The sequence below is a fragment of the Columba livia genome, chromosome 22, assembly GCF_036013475.1.
Source record: "Columba livia isolate bColLiv1 breed racing homer chromosome 22, bColLiv1.pat.W.v2, whole genome shotgun sequence".
Lineage (NCBI taxonomy): Eukaryota > Metazoa > Chordata > Aves > Columbiformes > Columbidae > Columba > Columba livia.
In genome coordinates this window covers 2817647-2832234 of record NC_088623.1, presented here as the reverse complement: position 1 = coordinate 2832234, position 14588 = coordinate 2817647, and the positions used below count along the sequence as shown (strand labels likewise).

Below are 14588 nucleotides of genomic sequence, written 5' to 3'. Positions count from 1 at the left end.
AGCTTTGAGTCATTAGGTGTCAGGCTTTCAAGTTTATTTCACCAGCTTGGAATGCATCTTTAAAAATAATAGTCATTGAAAAAAATGAAAGCTGAGATTCAGCTGTAATCCCATGACTCAAGGAGGTGTGGAAGGAAGAAAATCATGAAATCCCATGAGTTCCAACAATGAAAGCTGGCAAGACTGTGGCACATAAATCATCAAAACTAAACACCATCAGTCAAAATGAAAGGAATTAAGCCAATCTCACCAGGCTGTTTTAATTATTTTTTAATGAGGATTTGCTCATTCAGAAAATTCACCCATGACAATGGCCGCCCCGAGCCATTCACACCGAGCAGGGCCCGTTCCTGCTGCGGACACGCATGGCTTGGCCCGGGAATGGGGAGCCCGGAGCGAGGGTGTCATTAACCGCCAAGAAGGGGAGAGCAGGGCAAATTAACCAAAAATACACCAGGAGTCCCATTTTTTGCCATTCACTTTGTTACAGCCCATGGTTGCTGCGGATGCTGATGCTGGGGATGCTGGTGCTGGGGATGCTGGGGATGCTGATGCTGGGGATGCTGGATGTTGGGGATGCTGGGGATGCTGATGCTGGGGATGTTGATGCTGGTGATGCTGGATGTTGGGGCTGCTGGGGATGCTGATGCTGGGGATGCTGATGCTGGGGATGCTGATGCTGGGGATGTTGATGCTGGTGATGCTGGATGTTGGGGCTACTGGGGATGCTGATGCTGGGGATGCTGGATGTTGGGGCTGCTGGGGATGCTGATGCTGGGGATGCTGGATGTTGGGGATGCTGGGGATGCTGGATGTTGGGGATGCTTGGGATGCTGATGCTGGGAATGCTGGATGTTGGGGCTGCTGGGGATGCTGTATACTGGGGATGCTGTATACTGGAGATGCTGGGGCTGCTGGATGCTGAGGATGCTGGATACTGGGGATGCTGGAGACGCTGATGCTGGGGATGCTCGTCCTGGGGATGCTGGTGCTAGGGATGCTGATGCTGGGGATGCTGGGGCACAAACCCCATCTCTGAGCAGCAATTGCTTCTCATCAAGAGCCTGTGGAGAGACGCTGGAGCGGCAGCCACCCCCATTAATATTTCGGTGGCTGTTGGGCAAAGCGGCTCAGAGAAGGATTATTGGCAGCCTGTCTGTGCTACACTGGCGAGATACTCCACCCCAGAGACTTGCTCTCACTACCCTTTACGCTATTGATTTTTCTTTTAGCAAAGCAGGCATTAAGCAGGAAAGAAATGGAGGGAGCAGAAGCCGCTGTGTTTCTGTGGTGCTTGTGTTGAAGAGCAGCCGGGACGGAAGGAGAGTGAGTGGGCACGTTGGTGGGAATGTCTGGTGGTCAGGAGCCAGGGCCGGTGACTTTCAGCCAAATCTCTTTCTTGTCCAGCTCCAGTGCCCCCTAGCAATGCACAAGCAGTGAGATTTGACTTGTGGTTTTCAGTCCGTTTGATCCTCAGACGGACACAAGTGGGGCTTGCAGGAGGTGAGGGGGAGACACGCACAGGACAAGTGTTTCCACGAAAGCCCCGCCGTGCAGAAGGCATTGGCAGAGACCCCTGGAAAAGGTCCATCGTGGAGAGAAGATGCTGCCAGTGCCAGGTGAGCTCTCGGCTTGTCTGGCATCCAGCTCCCAGCAGCAGCTCCCATCACCTTTCAATTAGCGCAGCCTCTGCCCACGGCCCCGTCCGGCTGCAATTACTGCCCAGTCCAGGGCCAGGCGAAGAAAAACCCCTCAGCTGCTGAGCTTATAAAACATTCACAGCATTAAATAAAACAGTAGATCAATGCAGCTGAGATAACTTAGGCATACACCTATTTTTAAGAAGGCAGCTATCAAAATCGCATCCCCAGTCCAGAGATGTGAGCTTGAGGAAGAGCTGCTGTGTGGGCAGCTCCATCTCCAAAAGTGCAAAGATGCTGGAGCAGTTGGATCACCCAGCAGTTCCCAGTCCTTCCTGAGCTCCTTGGAGTGAATGTGCAGAGCAGGTCAAGCCACTAATTACAGCTAATAATTGCCATATATGAGTGAGGCACCCACCACCCCCAGGTTCCTCTGGGAGATGATTGTGGAGCTCCAGCAGCACCAGCTTCTTGCTGGGTCACCCAGCCCCATGGATGCTGCTCCCAGGAGGTAACTCAGAGAGAGAGCCCCAATTAGAAATATTTTAATTACAGTCAGATGATAATGAACTGAAAAGCTGTGGTTTTTTAATCAAAGCCCAGACGGGACATGGCGGGATGCCCGGTGGTACCTGGGAGGGTTGGTGCACACATGGGGGTGCGGCACTGGGATACCCGATGGAGGGGACGATGCTCATTGGGAGCCTGGAGAGATTTTCAACCTCAGCCCTTGTGCAGGATGTCCAGAGCAGGACTGGGGCATTAAAAATCCTGCTGCATCCCACATGTGGGTCTGTGCTTTGCATGAGCGGCTTCTCCAGGGTTTGATCCTCGTCCGGCTATGGGATATTGCTGGTGGGTATTTACACCGGAGCATTCAGTTCCTCGAGTGCTGGTACCACACGAAATCCAGGTCACTTGGCTACACCAGTGCCTTGGAGAAAACCTGCCCCCAGTTAGCTGGAGGAGATTTGCACAGACAATTCACCAACGGGACAAAACAAGACAAATTCAGGACTTGCCGGGAATTATTTATTGAGCTCTGCTCTCGGCGGGGAATTACAGATGTGCCGGTTGTGGCACAGAGCGCCTTCCTCTTCCCGTCTGCTTGGAAATGGGTTATTTAGTAACTGGTGAGGCCACCGGTGCTGAGTCAGCCCACAGCTAATGAACACCCTGGCTGCCCATTTGAAATTTATTGCACCTATTAATTACAACCATTAGCTGCAGCCAGTGAAATTTTTATAATGAGGACCCTTGCGACTTTGCCTTCCTAGCAGCAAATTAACTGTGTGGGGGGAAGAATCAATGGGATCAGCATACTTTACAGAAGCGATGTTTTAATTAGCGATTCTCTGCAAACATGCCAAGCAACAGCTTCTCCGTTCATTATCTCTCCTTAAAGGGATGGCGCTTCTTTTCAGGTTAGTTTTATCCCCGTCTCGGCTCCTCTGTTGTTGGGTTTCTAATGCACTGCTGCTCATTATAGAAAGCGCTTTGAAGTCGGTTTTATCTTAGGCCTGGTTGTAAGCAGCGAGATGTCCAAGGTTTGTGGGGGGAAAAGAAAAAGAAAATAAAAAGCAACCCAAGGAAATAATGGTTTTGAAAGCTTGGCTGGAAAATAGCTAAATTGGATGGATCCTGTGGCTGCGGGGGGGGGATAAGGAGTGTGGGAAAGGGGTTGTGTCCCCTCTGTGTGACAGGCTGTCCTGATGGCGAGCGGCGGGGATGCGGGACCTGCATCTCTGACGCTTAAAAAAGGCAACAGCAAAAGTCCCAGGCGAGGATCCCTCTGTGCAGGGAGGAAAAGTCCCCACAAGTCTTGTGAGCACGGGGCTGTGGCCCCGAGTGCTTTTCCGACAGCGTCTGCTCAGCAGATTTTAGGGCCGGTGATGCCCAAATCATCAGTCACTCCTGAAAATCCCAGTTGGAGAGGTGGACAGACGAGCTGTCAGGAAAGGCAAATGAAATAATGAAATCTCTGAGAACTTTTCTACATTTTCTTACAAATGATTTAATTCCATTCGTCTTCCTGCAAAAATATGAGACCGATTTCCATTGCAAATGATCCCATTTTGCAGGAAAAAAAGAGCAGCGACGTGCTGGCGGCAAAAGGCAGCTTTGAAGTTCAGGGTTTTAAATGCAAAACTTCATGTTGGTTTTTTTCCAACCAAGTAGCTAAAAGTTAATTCACTGGTGTTTCTCAGAAATAGAAAAGCTGAGTTGGAGTAAGAAAATCAATTGAAATGAAAGCTCCCAGTGTCTGAGCACCCCTTCCCCGGGTCTGGTGGCCACTGGTGTCACCTGCCAGCCCTGAGCTGTCCCTGCAGCAACGCTGTGCTGAGCCCCACCTGCATCCCTGCCTCCATCCCCGCCTGCATCCCCACCTGCATGCCTGCCTGTATCCTTGTCTGCATCCCCACCTGCATCCCCACCTGCATCCCCGCCTGCATCCCCGCCTGCATCTCCGCCTGCATCCCCACCTGCATCCCCGCCTGCATCCCCGCCTGCATCCCCACCTGCATCCCTGTCTGCATCCCCGCCTGCATCCCTGCCTGCGTCCCTGCCTCCCTCCCCACCTGCATCCCTGCCTCTATCCACCTGCATCCCTGCCTCCATCTCCACCTGCATCCCCACTTGCATCCCCGCCTGCATCCATGCCTGCATCCTTATCTGCATCCCTGCCTGCATCCCTGCCTGCATCCCCACCTGCATTCCCCCCTGCATCCCCGCCTGCAACCCCGCCTGCATCCCTGCCTCCATCCCTGCCTCCATCCCCGCCTGTACCCCGGCTCTCCCTGCCCAGGACCTCCCATCCCAAAGCCGCCGGTTTCAGCTGCCGTGAACTTTCCCAGCCAAGCCCGGGAAATGGGTAATTGCTGGGCCAAGGAACAGACTCTGCCCAGCTGGTTCAGAAAGACGTTTTTTCGGGCTCAGGGTAAGTGACATTATTAAAGTGAGCATGCTGATTTCAGACAGCTCCCAATTCATCACTGTGACAGTGACAAACACGGCCCGGGGTTATGCAGTTGACTAAAGAGAATTCTCCGGCTTTACATTTTTAATGCTCCTTGCGTTTTTCTCTGCTGTGGCAGAGTTTTATCCAAAGGATCTTCTCCCTTGAATAGCAAGGGCAGCCTGGGTCTGTGAAGCATGCCCAGCCCTTGCAAATCAAGCGGGGCTTCTGTCATCACTGCCCAAGCCAGTTCATTTATTTTTTAATTATTCCTTGCTCCTTCAGGATCCTTTTTCTACCTTTTCAAGAAGAACAGGAGCGTCAGCCTCAGCTGGGCTGCCTCTTTTCTCCGGGACTCATTCATCATTGTCTGCTGCCTGAATGAGAGGCAGAGGGTCAGCCTGAAAAGCCTCTGTGGTACAAGCTCCTCTAAATATATCAATAGTTCCCTAAAGGACGCTGGGGTCCCAGCCGGACCGCCCAGGCTCTCGAGGTGGCTTTGTGTCTGCAAGGGGGGCCGGGCGGGCTGGGCATGGGGGGGATGTGGGGTGGCACAGGGCAGCGGGGATGGGCACCCATGGGGACAGAGAGCTGCTCGGCCCAGGCTGCCTGGGAGGTCCAGCGTGGATGTTTGCCTGGAAATTGTTGGCCCTGAGGGTGGTGAGAGCCTGGCCCAGGTTGGCCAGAGAGGTGGTAGATGAACCATCCCTGGAGACATCCCAGGCCAGGCTGGACGGGGCTCTGAGCAACCTGAGCTGGTGAAGATGTCCCTGCTCATGGCAGGGGGGCACTGGGGAGCTGGGAAGGTCCCTCCAACCCAAACTATTCTGTGATAACACAGTGTCAGACAGCGCGGATGGGTGGGAGGCTGGGATGAGGATGGTGTTTGCTGGTTCCAGATCAGACCCAGCATCCCAAACAGGGGCGCTGGTTCCCAGGGGCTTCTCCGTTCCCCTCATCCCTTCCCTGCGGGCGGTGGGTTTGCTCTGTTCTGGCCAAACCAGGAGGTGAGGGACCCCCCACCCTGTCCCTCTGGCCCCTCTGCACCAGCCGTTCCCTCCAAAATCCCATTCTCAGGCTGGTAACAAAAAGCAGCAGCACAAAGAGAGACGCGGAGACCTGCCGCTACGCTGAGGAGCCATTCAGAACGGGAGACTCATTAAAGCACCCGTTGTCATTATTTTCGAGCTCCAGAGGTAGCCTGATTTAATTTGGGAGCTACTAGACAGGTACCCAGATGGCTGGGGAGGGGGAGCAGCGGCAGGAGCGAATTAAATGGGATGCTTCTTGCTGCTGCTTTGTGCTGCAGCTGAGCCCCTTGGAAAGGGGGAAAGGGAAAGGCAGGGATGTGGCATCACCCCCCTGCATCATCACCGCTGCTGTGTGGAGATGGGGGGACCATGGGCCCCACCTGCTGTGGCTTTTTTCCCCTTGGTTAATTTTCTCCCAGCTGTCCCTGGTGTGGATTAGGGCTGCTCTGCCGGGGGTGGGGGCTCTCAGCGGTGTCCCGCTGTTGGGGGTTTCACTCTTTGCTTGCTGCTGTCGGTGGCCATGAGCTTCGGGAGGTGACAGTGAGGTGACACTGTCACTGAGATTTCCACTTGGTCCTCTGACCGCTCGAGCATCGTGCCCATTTCACAGATGGGTAAACTGAGGTCCAGAGATGTTCCCTGTCTGCGCTGGTGCTGGTGGGGAGAAAACGCGGCATCCAGGCTCTCAGAGCAGCCGCGCTGTGGGTGCCACGGTCCCTCTGCACGGCTGGGGGTGGCACAGCCATGGTGGCGAGGACACGTATTGCTGGGCAGGGTGACACTGCGTGCGCTGGGCACAGCTCCCCTTGAGCGCCAGCACAGCCTCTTGCGAGGCAGAATTAGAGCTGGTCATCGAGAAGCTATAGAAAAGCTAAAAATTAAAGTAGGGAGAAAACGCAAATTTCACTTCATATAGTATTTCTGTGAGTGTGTGTTATTTATTTTAAAAACCTCAGCCTTTCATTTGCATAATTACATTTTGCAGCTGTTGGGCCATCATGTGGGCTGTACTTCGGGGCGTTATTTTATGCGTTGCAGACGGACACAAAGAGAGCGAATTCTGCTCTCAGCTGTGCCTCATTGTGCCGTAACCGCTGCTGCTGCCGCTGCGCTAGGACGCTCCCAGGGCACCTCACCTCCCGGCCCTTGCTGCAAGCTGTCCCCACGTCTGCTCCGATTGTTCCCTGCTTTTCAGGAGAGAGGCTGGGGGGAGAGATTTAATCACCTCTTTTTTCACTGTGTGGGGAATTTGGGAGCGTGTGGCGGGGGCCCCGAACGCAGGGAAGGAGTTGGGAGGGAGATGTGCGCTGGTGCAGGGTGATGTGCTGCATTTGTCTTGTGCCCTCCATCCTGCCCATGCACCCCTGTGCGTCTGCAGGAGCTGCCCTGACTCCTGTCCCTGTCCCCATGCAGGGTGCCCCCACACCTCTCCGGCTCTAGGTGATGCCCCAGTTCACCTTCGCTTGCTTCTGCGGGCTCCATGGCTTCTGCAAGATGAAGAGGAAGAAAGAAGAGGCCAGCGCGGAGCAGGAGACGGCGGTGTGAGGAGCAGAGCTGTCTGTGTGCCCTGCTGTGCACTGGGACCCCGTCCCATCGGTACGCTGGAACTGCCGAGGGGACACTTTGCTGTCTCCTTTCTTCTCACCTCTCCAAGGTCCAGCTTCCCCCAGGCATCACCCTCTGCCCGCACGGTCTGGGGGTGTCTCATGGGGCTGCTTGGCCGAGCTCATGTGCTTGGGATGGTGTTTGGCCGGGGAAGGGGAGCCCGGGACTGAGCAATGGTTTGACTCATTGCTGGGAGCAGCGTGGAGGGAGCTGGTTAATCTGCTCTAACACACTTATCCTGCAGCTTCTCTCATTTTCCCTCCCCCAGAGACTCGCCTGGCCAAGGGAGAACCGAAGCACGGGAATGACCTCGTCGAGAGGCAGAAGCAGATGCTGCGGACATTATCCAGGTGCTGCAGCAGTTGTGCCCGGAACCGCAGCCTGGCTGGGTGCTGAGCACACCCGAGCAGCTGGTGTTGGAGGGACCGTGTCCCCACAGGGTAGACATTGCCCTCCTGAGCGAACAGACCTGCCCTTGCTCTAGCAAGTCTCAGCACACAGACCCCAGAGGGCTTTTCAAAAGCCGGGGCCAGACTTTGTCCTTCCTGGAGTCACAGGCCCCTGGCTGGTGAGTCGTCCCGCTGGGGCAGAATTGCCTGAATGTAAAAATGAACTTTATTTATTTTATTTTTTCTGTTTTTAAGTCCATTCCAAGCAAAGGTCTGTGACCCGAAGCAGCCATTCTCCATGCCCCTACCCTGCCTGGTCCCACGGGCGCAGCACACTGGAGCATTTTGGAAGCACCAGAAGCACTGACCCCGCTCAGACGCTGCTCCCTGTGTGACCGGTGTGTCCCGGGAGCTCCTGCACTGGGGTGGGGGACAGGGACCCCCTCAGCGTGTGCCACCCACCTCCTGCACACCTGAGCCATGAGGCTCAGTGGGAGGTTGCTCTTTCTTAAAACTATCCAAAATCCCTGAGCTTGGGGCACCTGAGATTCACTCCAGGGACGTTTCTAGAACAAACGTGTTCTCCAGAGCAGAAATCCTTTAATTCTTCTATACTGCGCTTCCCTTCTCTATATGGAGACCCCCTGAGCCTGGGGGGTCTAATCCCTAGGGTTAGTCTTGCTCCTGCCACCATCTCTTCCTGCGGTGGTCGAGCATCCCCCTTGCACCATGTGTCCATCCCCACGGTCCCCCTCTCCCCACCTTGTCTGTGTGTCCTTCCCACCCACTGCTGAAGCCATATGGGAGCTCCCCTCGTGCTGTGCCTTCCCGGGGGTGTCACAGAGAGACACCCCTGCTCAGATACCCCCCCAAACAGCCCTAGGCTGTGGGGAGTGTCATGAGCCAGGGCCCCCCAGGTTTGGGGACCACTGTCGGGGTCTCAGTGCCCGGTTCTCCATCCCTTAATGGACCTGGCATGTGAACAGATTCTCCCCTCGTGATTAACCGGCTCGACTGGCTTGGCAAACAGAGCTGTACGTGCTGCTGACAGCTCCCCTTTGGAGGAGATTTGTTGGCTCAGCCTACACCCAGAACCAACACGGCTATTATTTTATTTTCTTATCCAAAGGATTTAGCACAAAAACCTGAGCCTAGCCAGGAGCACCAATAACATGAGGTACAGCTGAGGAGCTTTAAATCCTCCAGGCTGCAGTGGGAAGCAGCTGGTTGGTGTGCGATGTGCTTCTTGGAGCCGAATCAGAGGTGACAGTGGGGACCAGGCACGGGGATACAGACTGTGAGTGGTCTCTGTGTGCCAGATCTCAGGGTCTGGGGGCTTGGGGCACTTTGCTTTTCCCCCTCTTTAAGCCCAAGTGATGTGAGCTGTGGGATGCAGCAGTGCAGCCCCCAAGCAGTGTTCCCAGCTGGATATTTCCCTGCTGGATATTTCCCGGCTGGGCTGCAGCTTTTGACACGGGAGGGGGCACAGGAGGGTCAGCCAGGATAGCAGTCTGTCTCCCCGTCATTTGTCACCATCGAGCTCAGCAGATTTCAGCCTGGCACGCATGGATCGGTGGAAAACACTATGGTTAGTGCCGGTTGTAATGTCCCCTCTGGGGCTGCATCAACCTGTTCCATAGGCAGCGCACGAGGAGCTGCTTTGCTGTTCGGGCAGCAGATGCACGCTCCAGTGAAACCATCAAAAGCAGAGATTTGGGGAAAATCATGAGCAGTTTCGCTCATTCAGGCTTTAGAGGAGCTAAACTATTACTATGGGGTTGAGGGGGCTTGGCCCAGTTCATTACTGTGTAACCTTCACTGCTAAACTTGGATTAGAAATCCATGGTGGTTTGTGCACGATGGGGTGCTGCTCCAGGGGCTGCTGGTTGTGGTGGGAGATCCCCAGGCTGCTCGGGGATGAACTGGGAGCTCTGCTGTAAATACACCATGCTCACGCTGTGCTCACACCCTGCTCGGGCTGTGCTTGCGTTGTGCATGCTGTGCGTAGGCTGGACATGATGCACACACAGTGCACACGCTGTATGTGCTATACACACAGTGCACACGCTGTACACGGTGCACACACAGTGCACACGCTGTACATGGTGCACACGCTGTACGTGGTGCGCATACAGCGCAAACACTGTGCACACACTATGCACACACTGCGTGGTGTACACACGGTGTACGCGCTATGCGCACGCAGTGCACCTGCTGTACACAGTGTGAACGCTGTGCACATGCTATGCACATGCTGTGCATGGTGCACAGACAGTGCACACACAGTGCACAATATATGCATACGCTATATACACGCTGTACATTGTGCAAATACTGTGCACGGGCTATGCACACACTGTGCATGGTGCACACACAGTGCACGCATTATGCGTGGTGCACACACTGCGCACATGCTATGCACATACTGTACACAGTGCAAATGCTGTGCACACACTATGCACACACTGTGCACGGTGCACATGCTATGCACATGCTATGCACACGCTGTAGATGGTGCAAATGCTGTGCACATGCTATGCACACATTGTGCACGTTGCGCACACTGTGCACGGTGCACACACAGTGAAAATGCTGTGCACACGCTGTGCGCACTGCACACACAGTGCACATCCTGTGCATGGTGCGAACACCGTGCACATGCTATGCACACACAGTGCACACGCTGTACACAGTGCACACACTATGCACACGCTATGCACATGCTGTACATGGTGCACATGCTGTACATGGTGCAAATGCTGTGCACACGCTGTGCACACACTCTGCGCATCACGCACATGCTATGCACAGTGCAAATGCTGTGCACACGCTATGCACACGCTGTACACGGTGCAAACGCTGTGCACACACCATGTGTGTGGAGCAGCTCGGTGCCTGTTCAGGTTTTCCCTGTGTCTGGAATATTCCCATCTCCAGCGAGGGGTTCCCAAGCCAGGTGTTTAATGAATGCAGCACGTACAACTGAGACAGGCAGACACTCACCCACACCCATTATATGTGCATTTGAAAACACAGTAAATGAACCAAGTGCAGTATGAATGTTAAAACGCTTGAGCTACAGTTATTTTTAAAGAGAACTTTCCACCTCCCTGGCTGGATGTAGCTCTCAAAGCAACAATATGTTTTCCACCATGGCTTCGAGCAAAATGGTTTGCTCCTGGATTGACCTCTATTGTGTTCATAAATGGCTTGTGGTGCTTTTTGATTCCCCCATCATAATGACTTGACCTCTAGATTTATGGCTGAAGGTCCTTTCATCTGCACATTGTTTCCCGCCAGACTCCAGCCTGGTGCTTTTCTGTAGCAAACCTGCCAAGAGCGGAGCCCCTTGAGCTGCCCAGCTGGCTTTCGCTGACAAATTTGCAGTGGGCAAAAGCAAAAGGGTTGGTTTTGGTTTTGTTATGTGGGGTTTTTTTTGCTCTCCGGTGGCAGCATTTTAATAGCGCAGCGTCTGCTTCTGAGCCTGCAAAGGCTTGGAAGTTGACAGCTCTTGTCACTGTGCAAACACTCTCTGTTTCCCTCTCCCCTGCGTTTGCACAACCCCTGGCATTTTTAGAAACGAGGAGCTTGCTTATTGTTCCGAACTTCCTCCTGCCCTCCCAGGTGACAGACACCCTGCCTTTGACTCATCCACCCGCCTTTCACATTCTCCGCTCCAGCGGCAACTGCACCGGAGTGATACCGCAGTCGATAAATCCTACTGATGTCGGTGGAATGAGCTATAAGCTGGAGTTGTCCATCCGGTGGTTTCCAAGTGCTTTTCCGAGGGTTTTCCATCCTCCAGAGAGAGGATGGAAGATGCAGGGACCCCCAGGGCCCGTGTCCCGGCTGCTTGTGGGCACCCCTGGGGAAAAGGGTGCGGGAAAATGGGCGAGATGTAACTTGTCCTCTCCGTTCTAGAGCTGGCTCAGTGTAGAGCTGGGCTTTCTGCAAATCCCCTGTTACAACACGAGCTGCATCCGCCCCGTGGGTTCCCAGGGTTTATGGAGCCTCCACCTCCATCCCTCCTCGGGAAAAGGAGAGCTGCTCTCCAAAAATACACATTAGTTCCCACCAGCAATAATCCTTCTTTAATCCTGTTACACTAAGGAAAGCATCCAGCTTCCCTCGGAGTGGATGGTGGGATGCGAGGAAGATGCGGCCCCTTTCCCACCCTGCTCAGGTCCCCGACGGGGCTTTGGGGACCCTCTCCGTGCACCCCAAGCTTTTTGTCCGGTGCCAAAGGGCTGGAGTGAAACCAGCAGCAGCCCTGGGGATGGAGAAGTAACATCCTGTACCAAGGGGCTTTTCATGATCAAAATAACCAGAGCATCGCATCAGGCTCATCTCCAAAGACAAGCAGCGTAGCCCCTTTGTAAATATTGGTTTACTTGGGTTTTCTTCCAGCTGCCCCAAAACACCATGTTTTTCAGGTGACACTGAGGACGCTGCACAGCTCCAGGTGGGCACGGGGAAGCTCACGTTGGTTTGGGAAAACGCTGACCTTATTTTGTTCCCATTTTTGCACATCATTACACCCTCCGAATTCAGGGTTTGCAGCTCCAGTGACGTCCTTGGCGAGGACCTTCAGGTTTATCTTTGGGCCAAAAAGAAAGGAAGTTGGTGAAACACAAAGTGTATTTTTTGAATGTAACTTTACTTTTGTACAACGCGTGGTTACCACACTTGTGGACTTAAACCCCTAGGGGTTAATCACTGCCCTGGAGCTTATGACACGTGTGAAGATATGGGTGAAATTCAACCTTCATTTTATACCGGTATAAATCCAGAGAGACGGTCTGTATGTTGTGTCTACAGAAATATTAATTGCATGGAGATGAGCTTGGACCAGACTCCAACCCCCCCAGATTCCTCCTAAATGTGTCTCAGCCCCATTCCTATGCAAAAACACATAAGCAACAACCACAAGGAGGCACAGACAGGCTTAGAGCTAAGCCCTGACTCAACAAAGCCCTGCTTAAATGTCAGTGTTTGCTTTGGGATTTGCCTCGATCCTGCAAATTGGTCTAATTCCCCCCTAACGAACCTGCATCGATCCCCACAGAAAAGCGCAGCGATCGAGGCAAAGGCACAGAACCCTGCCCGCAGCATCGCCCCAGTGCTGCCCAATGAGGATCAAAGCGTTAAACCCTCTTTTTATTGTCCTTTTCTTTTATCCCACTGTCTGGATTTCATCACGAAGGGACCTTACCCAGACGTGTTCCTCAGGAGTCTCCCAGCCCCAGTAGCCATAGAAACCGGCTATTTTTAGCCTGTTTTCATGATGCCAGTAAATGACTTTTTCTCTACTTTGGAGACAGAAGAGCAGGTCAGCCTTGCGTGCTGGTGGATGGTAAATGAGCATCTCCAGCAGGACGGGCGTCCTCTCCTCTACAGGACTATGAGAAAATAAACATGGCATTTGTAAATAGCCGCATGTACCTACGCACAGAGCAGGTTACTTCCTATTGTCTTTGCTATGCTGGAGAAAATATTTATAAGAATTTTTAGAGTATGGATTTTATAGATGTTTGGAAAACGGGGGTTTTGGTATATGACAAGTTTTTGCCTTTTCTGAGCTGGTTCTTCAAAAGACCCCGCAATACAAATTACCAGCATTTGGAAATGTGACGGGTAAGAGCCCAGTGGTACTTAGAGCAGAAATCAGCCCCACAACAACGCTTTTCATTCTTGGGTTATCAGTAAGACCCGCAGCCAAAGGCTTTTGAAGTCAGATGGAAAAAGACATTTATCTGAGTAATTATTAGGCTACATGCTAATGAGCAACACTGGCCAGGTAATCCAGGGATCACTTTCCTGGAGGGATTTTCTTAAAACACCCACCATCTCCTGGATGTTCCCCCTCCAGCAGGATCCAGCGCACTGTTCCCTTTTAATGCCGGTCAGGTATCCTGGAGCTGTAAATACACCGAGCCCGATGGCTTCTTCCGTAATGTCTCTAGTTTACAAGATTGTACTATAAATTATAGATGCATATCATGACTGCGGTTTGCACTGAGAGACTCACCTATTGATCTGTCTCCTGTTGGTTATGTTCGGGACGGCTATGGCCCTGCTTTGGGCTGTCGTGGGTCGTTTGTACGTCCCTCCGTCTGCACTTGGAACAAGCACTTTCGCAGCCCGGCTGTACGAGCACATAGGAAGCAGCTATGCCAGCTGCTGTAATAAACCGGTTTTACGATACCCCTCTGAGAGATGGGTTTTATTCTGTGCGTGCTGCCGGTGGCCCTGAGCCAGGGTGGGAGCAGAAGGGGAGGTGGGTTTGGTGGGAGGGTGGTGGGAGATGGATGTCCCTGACCCCGCTCTTTCCACCCAGCCCTGTGCAAAGTTGCTCATTTGCAGACACACAGTGCAGGTGCAAAGCAGAAGCTGCAGTAAAATCCAACGCTGGTAGCGCTGGAATATTTAAAAAAGCGGCTGTTGGGATGGGGGTGACCGTGGATATAAACACAGCAGGTTGAAAGGAGGTTGTGGCATGGAGGGGGTTGGGCTCTTCTCCCAAATAACAAGCGCCAGGAGCAGAGGAAACGGCCTCAAGTTGCGCCAGGGGAGGTTGAGGTTGGATGTGGGGAACAATTTCTTCCGCAAAGGGCTGTGGGGCATTGGAACAGGCTGCCCAGGGCAGTGCTGGAGTCACCATCCCTGGAGGGGTTTAAAATACACATAGATGAAGTTCTTAGGGACATGGGGCAGTGCCAGCGTTGGGGTAACAGTTGGACTCAATGATCTTCAGGGGCTTTTCCAACCAAAATGATTCTGTGGTTCTATAAACAAAGGTGATGCTCATAAGCGCTATCAAAATTGTTCTAACAGATGCACGTTGAAACACGGATGGTCATGGGACTGAGGCAGCAGAGCCACCCTGCATTGTAACAGCAGCACTCCCCACCTTCCCGCCGCGGTCACAGCTCCGGCTGAGAACGGTCACCCCGCCCAACTCAGCGCA

The 14588-nt window shown here is 53.3% G+C and overlaps 1 protein-coding gene across 4 annotated transcripts in view; it reads left to right on the top strand.

Annotated features, from left to right (window-relative positions):
• BLACAT1 (BLACAT1 overlapping LEMD1 locus) overlaps positions 1–13825 on the top strand; it is a 34804-nt gene extending 20979 nt beyond the window's left edge. For 3 of the 4 annotated variants that reach the window (XR_010467520.1, XR_010467519.1, XM_021291433.2), the window contains exons 2-3: positions 7041–7223; positions 7501–13825. Coding sequence is in view for 2 of the 4 variants with exons in the window: in XM_021291433.2 (XP_021147108.2) it covers positions 7071–7172 (102 nt within the window). In the remaining 2 variants the exon portion in view is untranslated. Of the gene's footprint in view, positions 1–1483; positions 1620–7040; positions 7224–7500 lie in introns of those variants that run through there. The other variant, XM_021291432.2, reaches the window with a different exon arrangement.
• Positions 13826–14588: the final 763 nt, after the last annotated feature.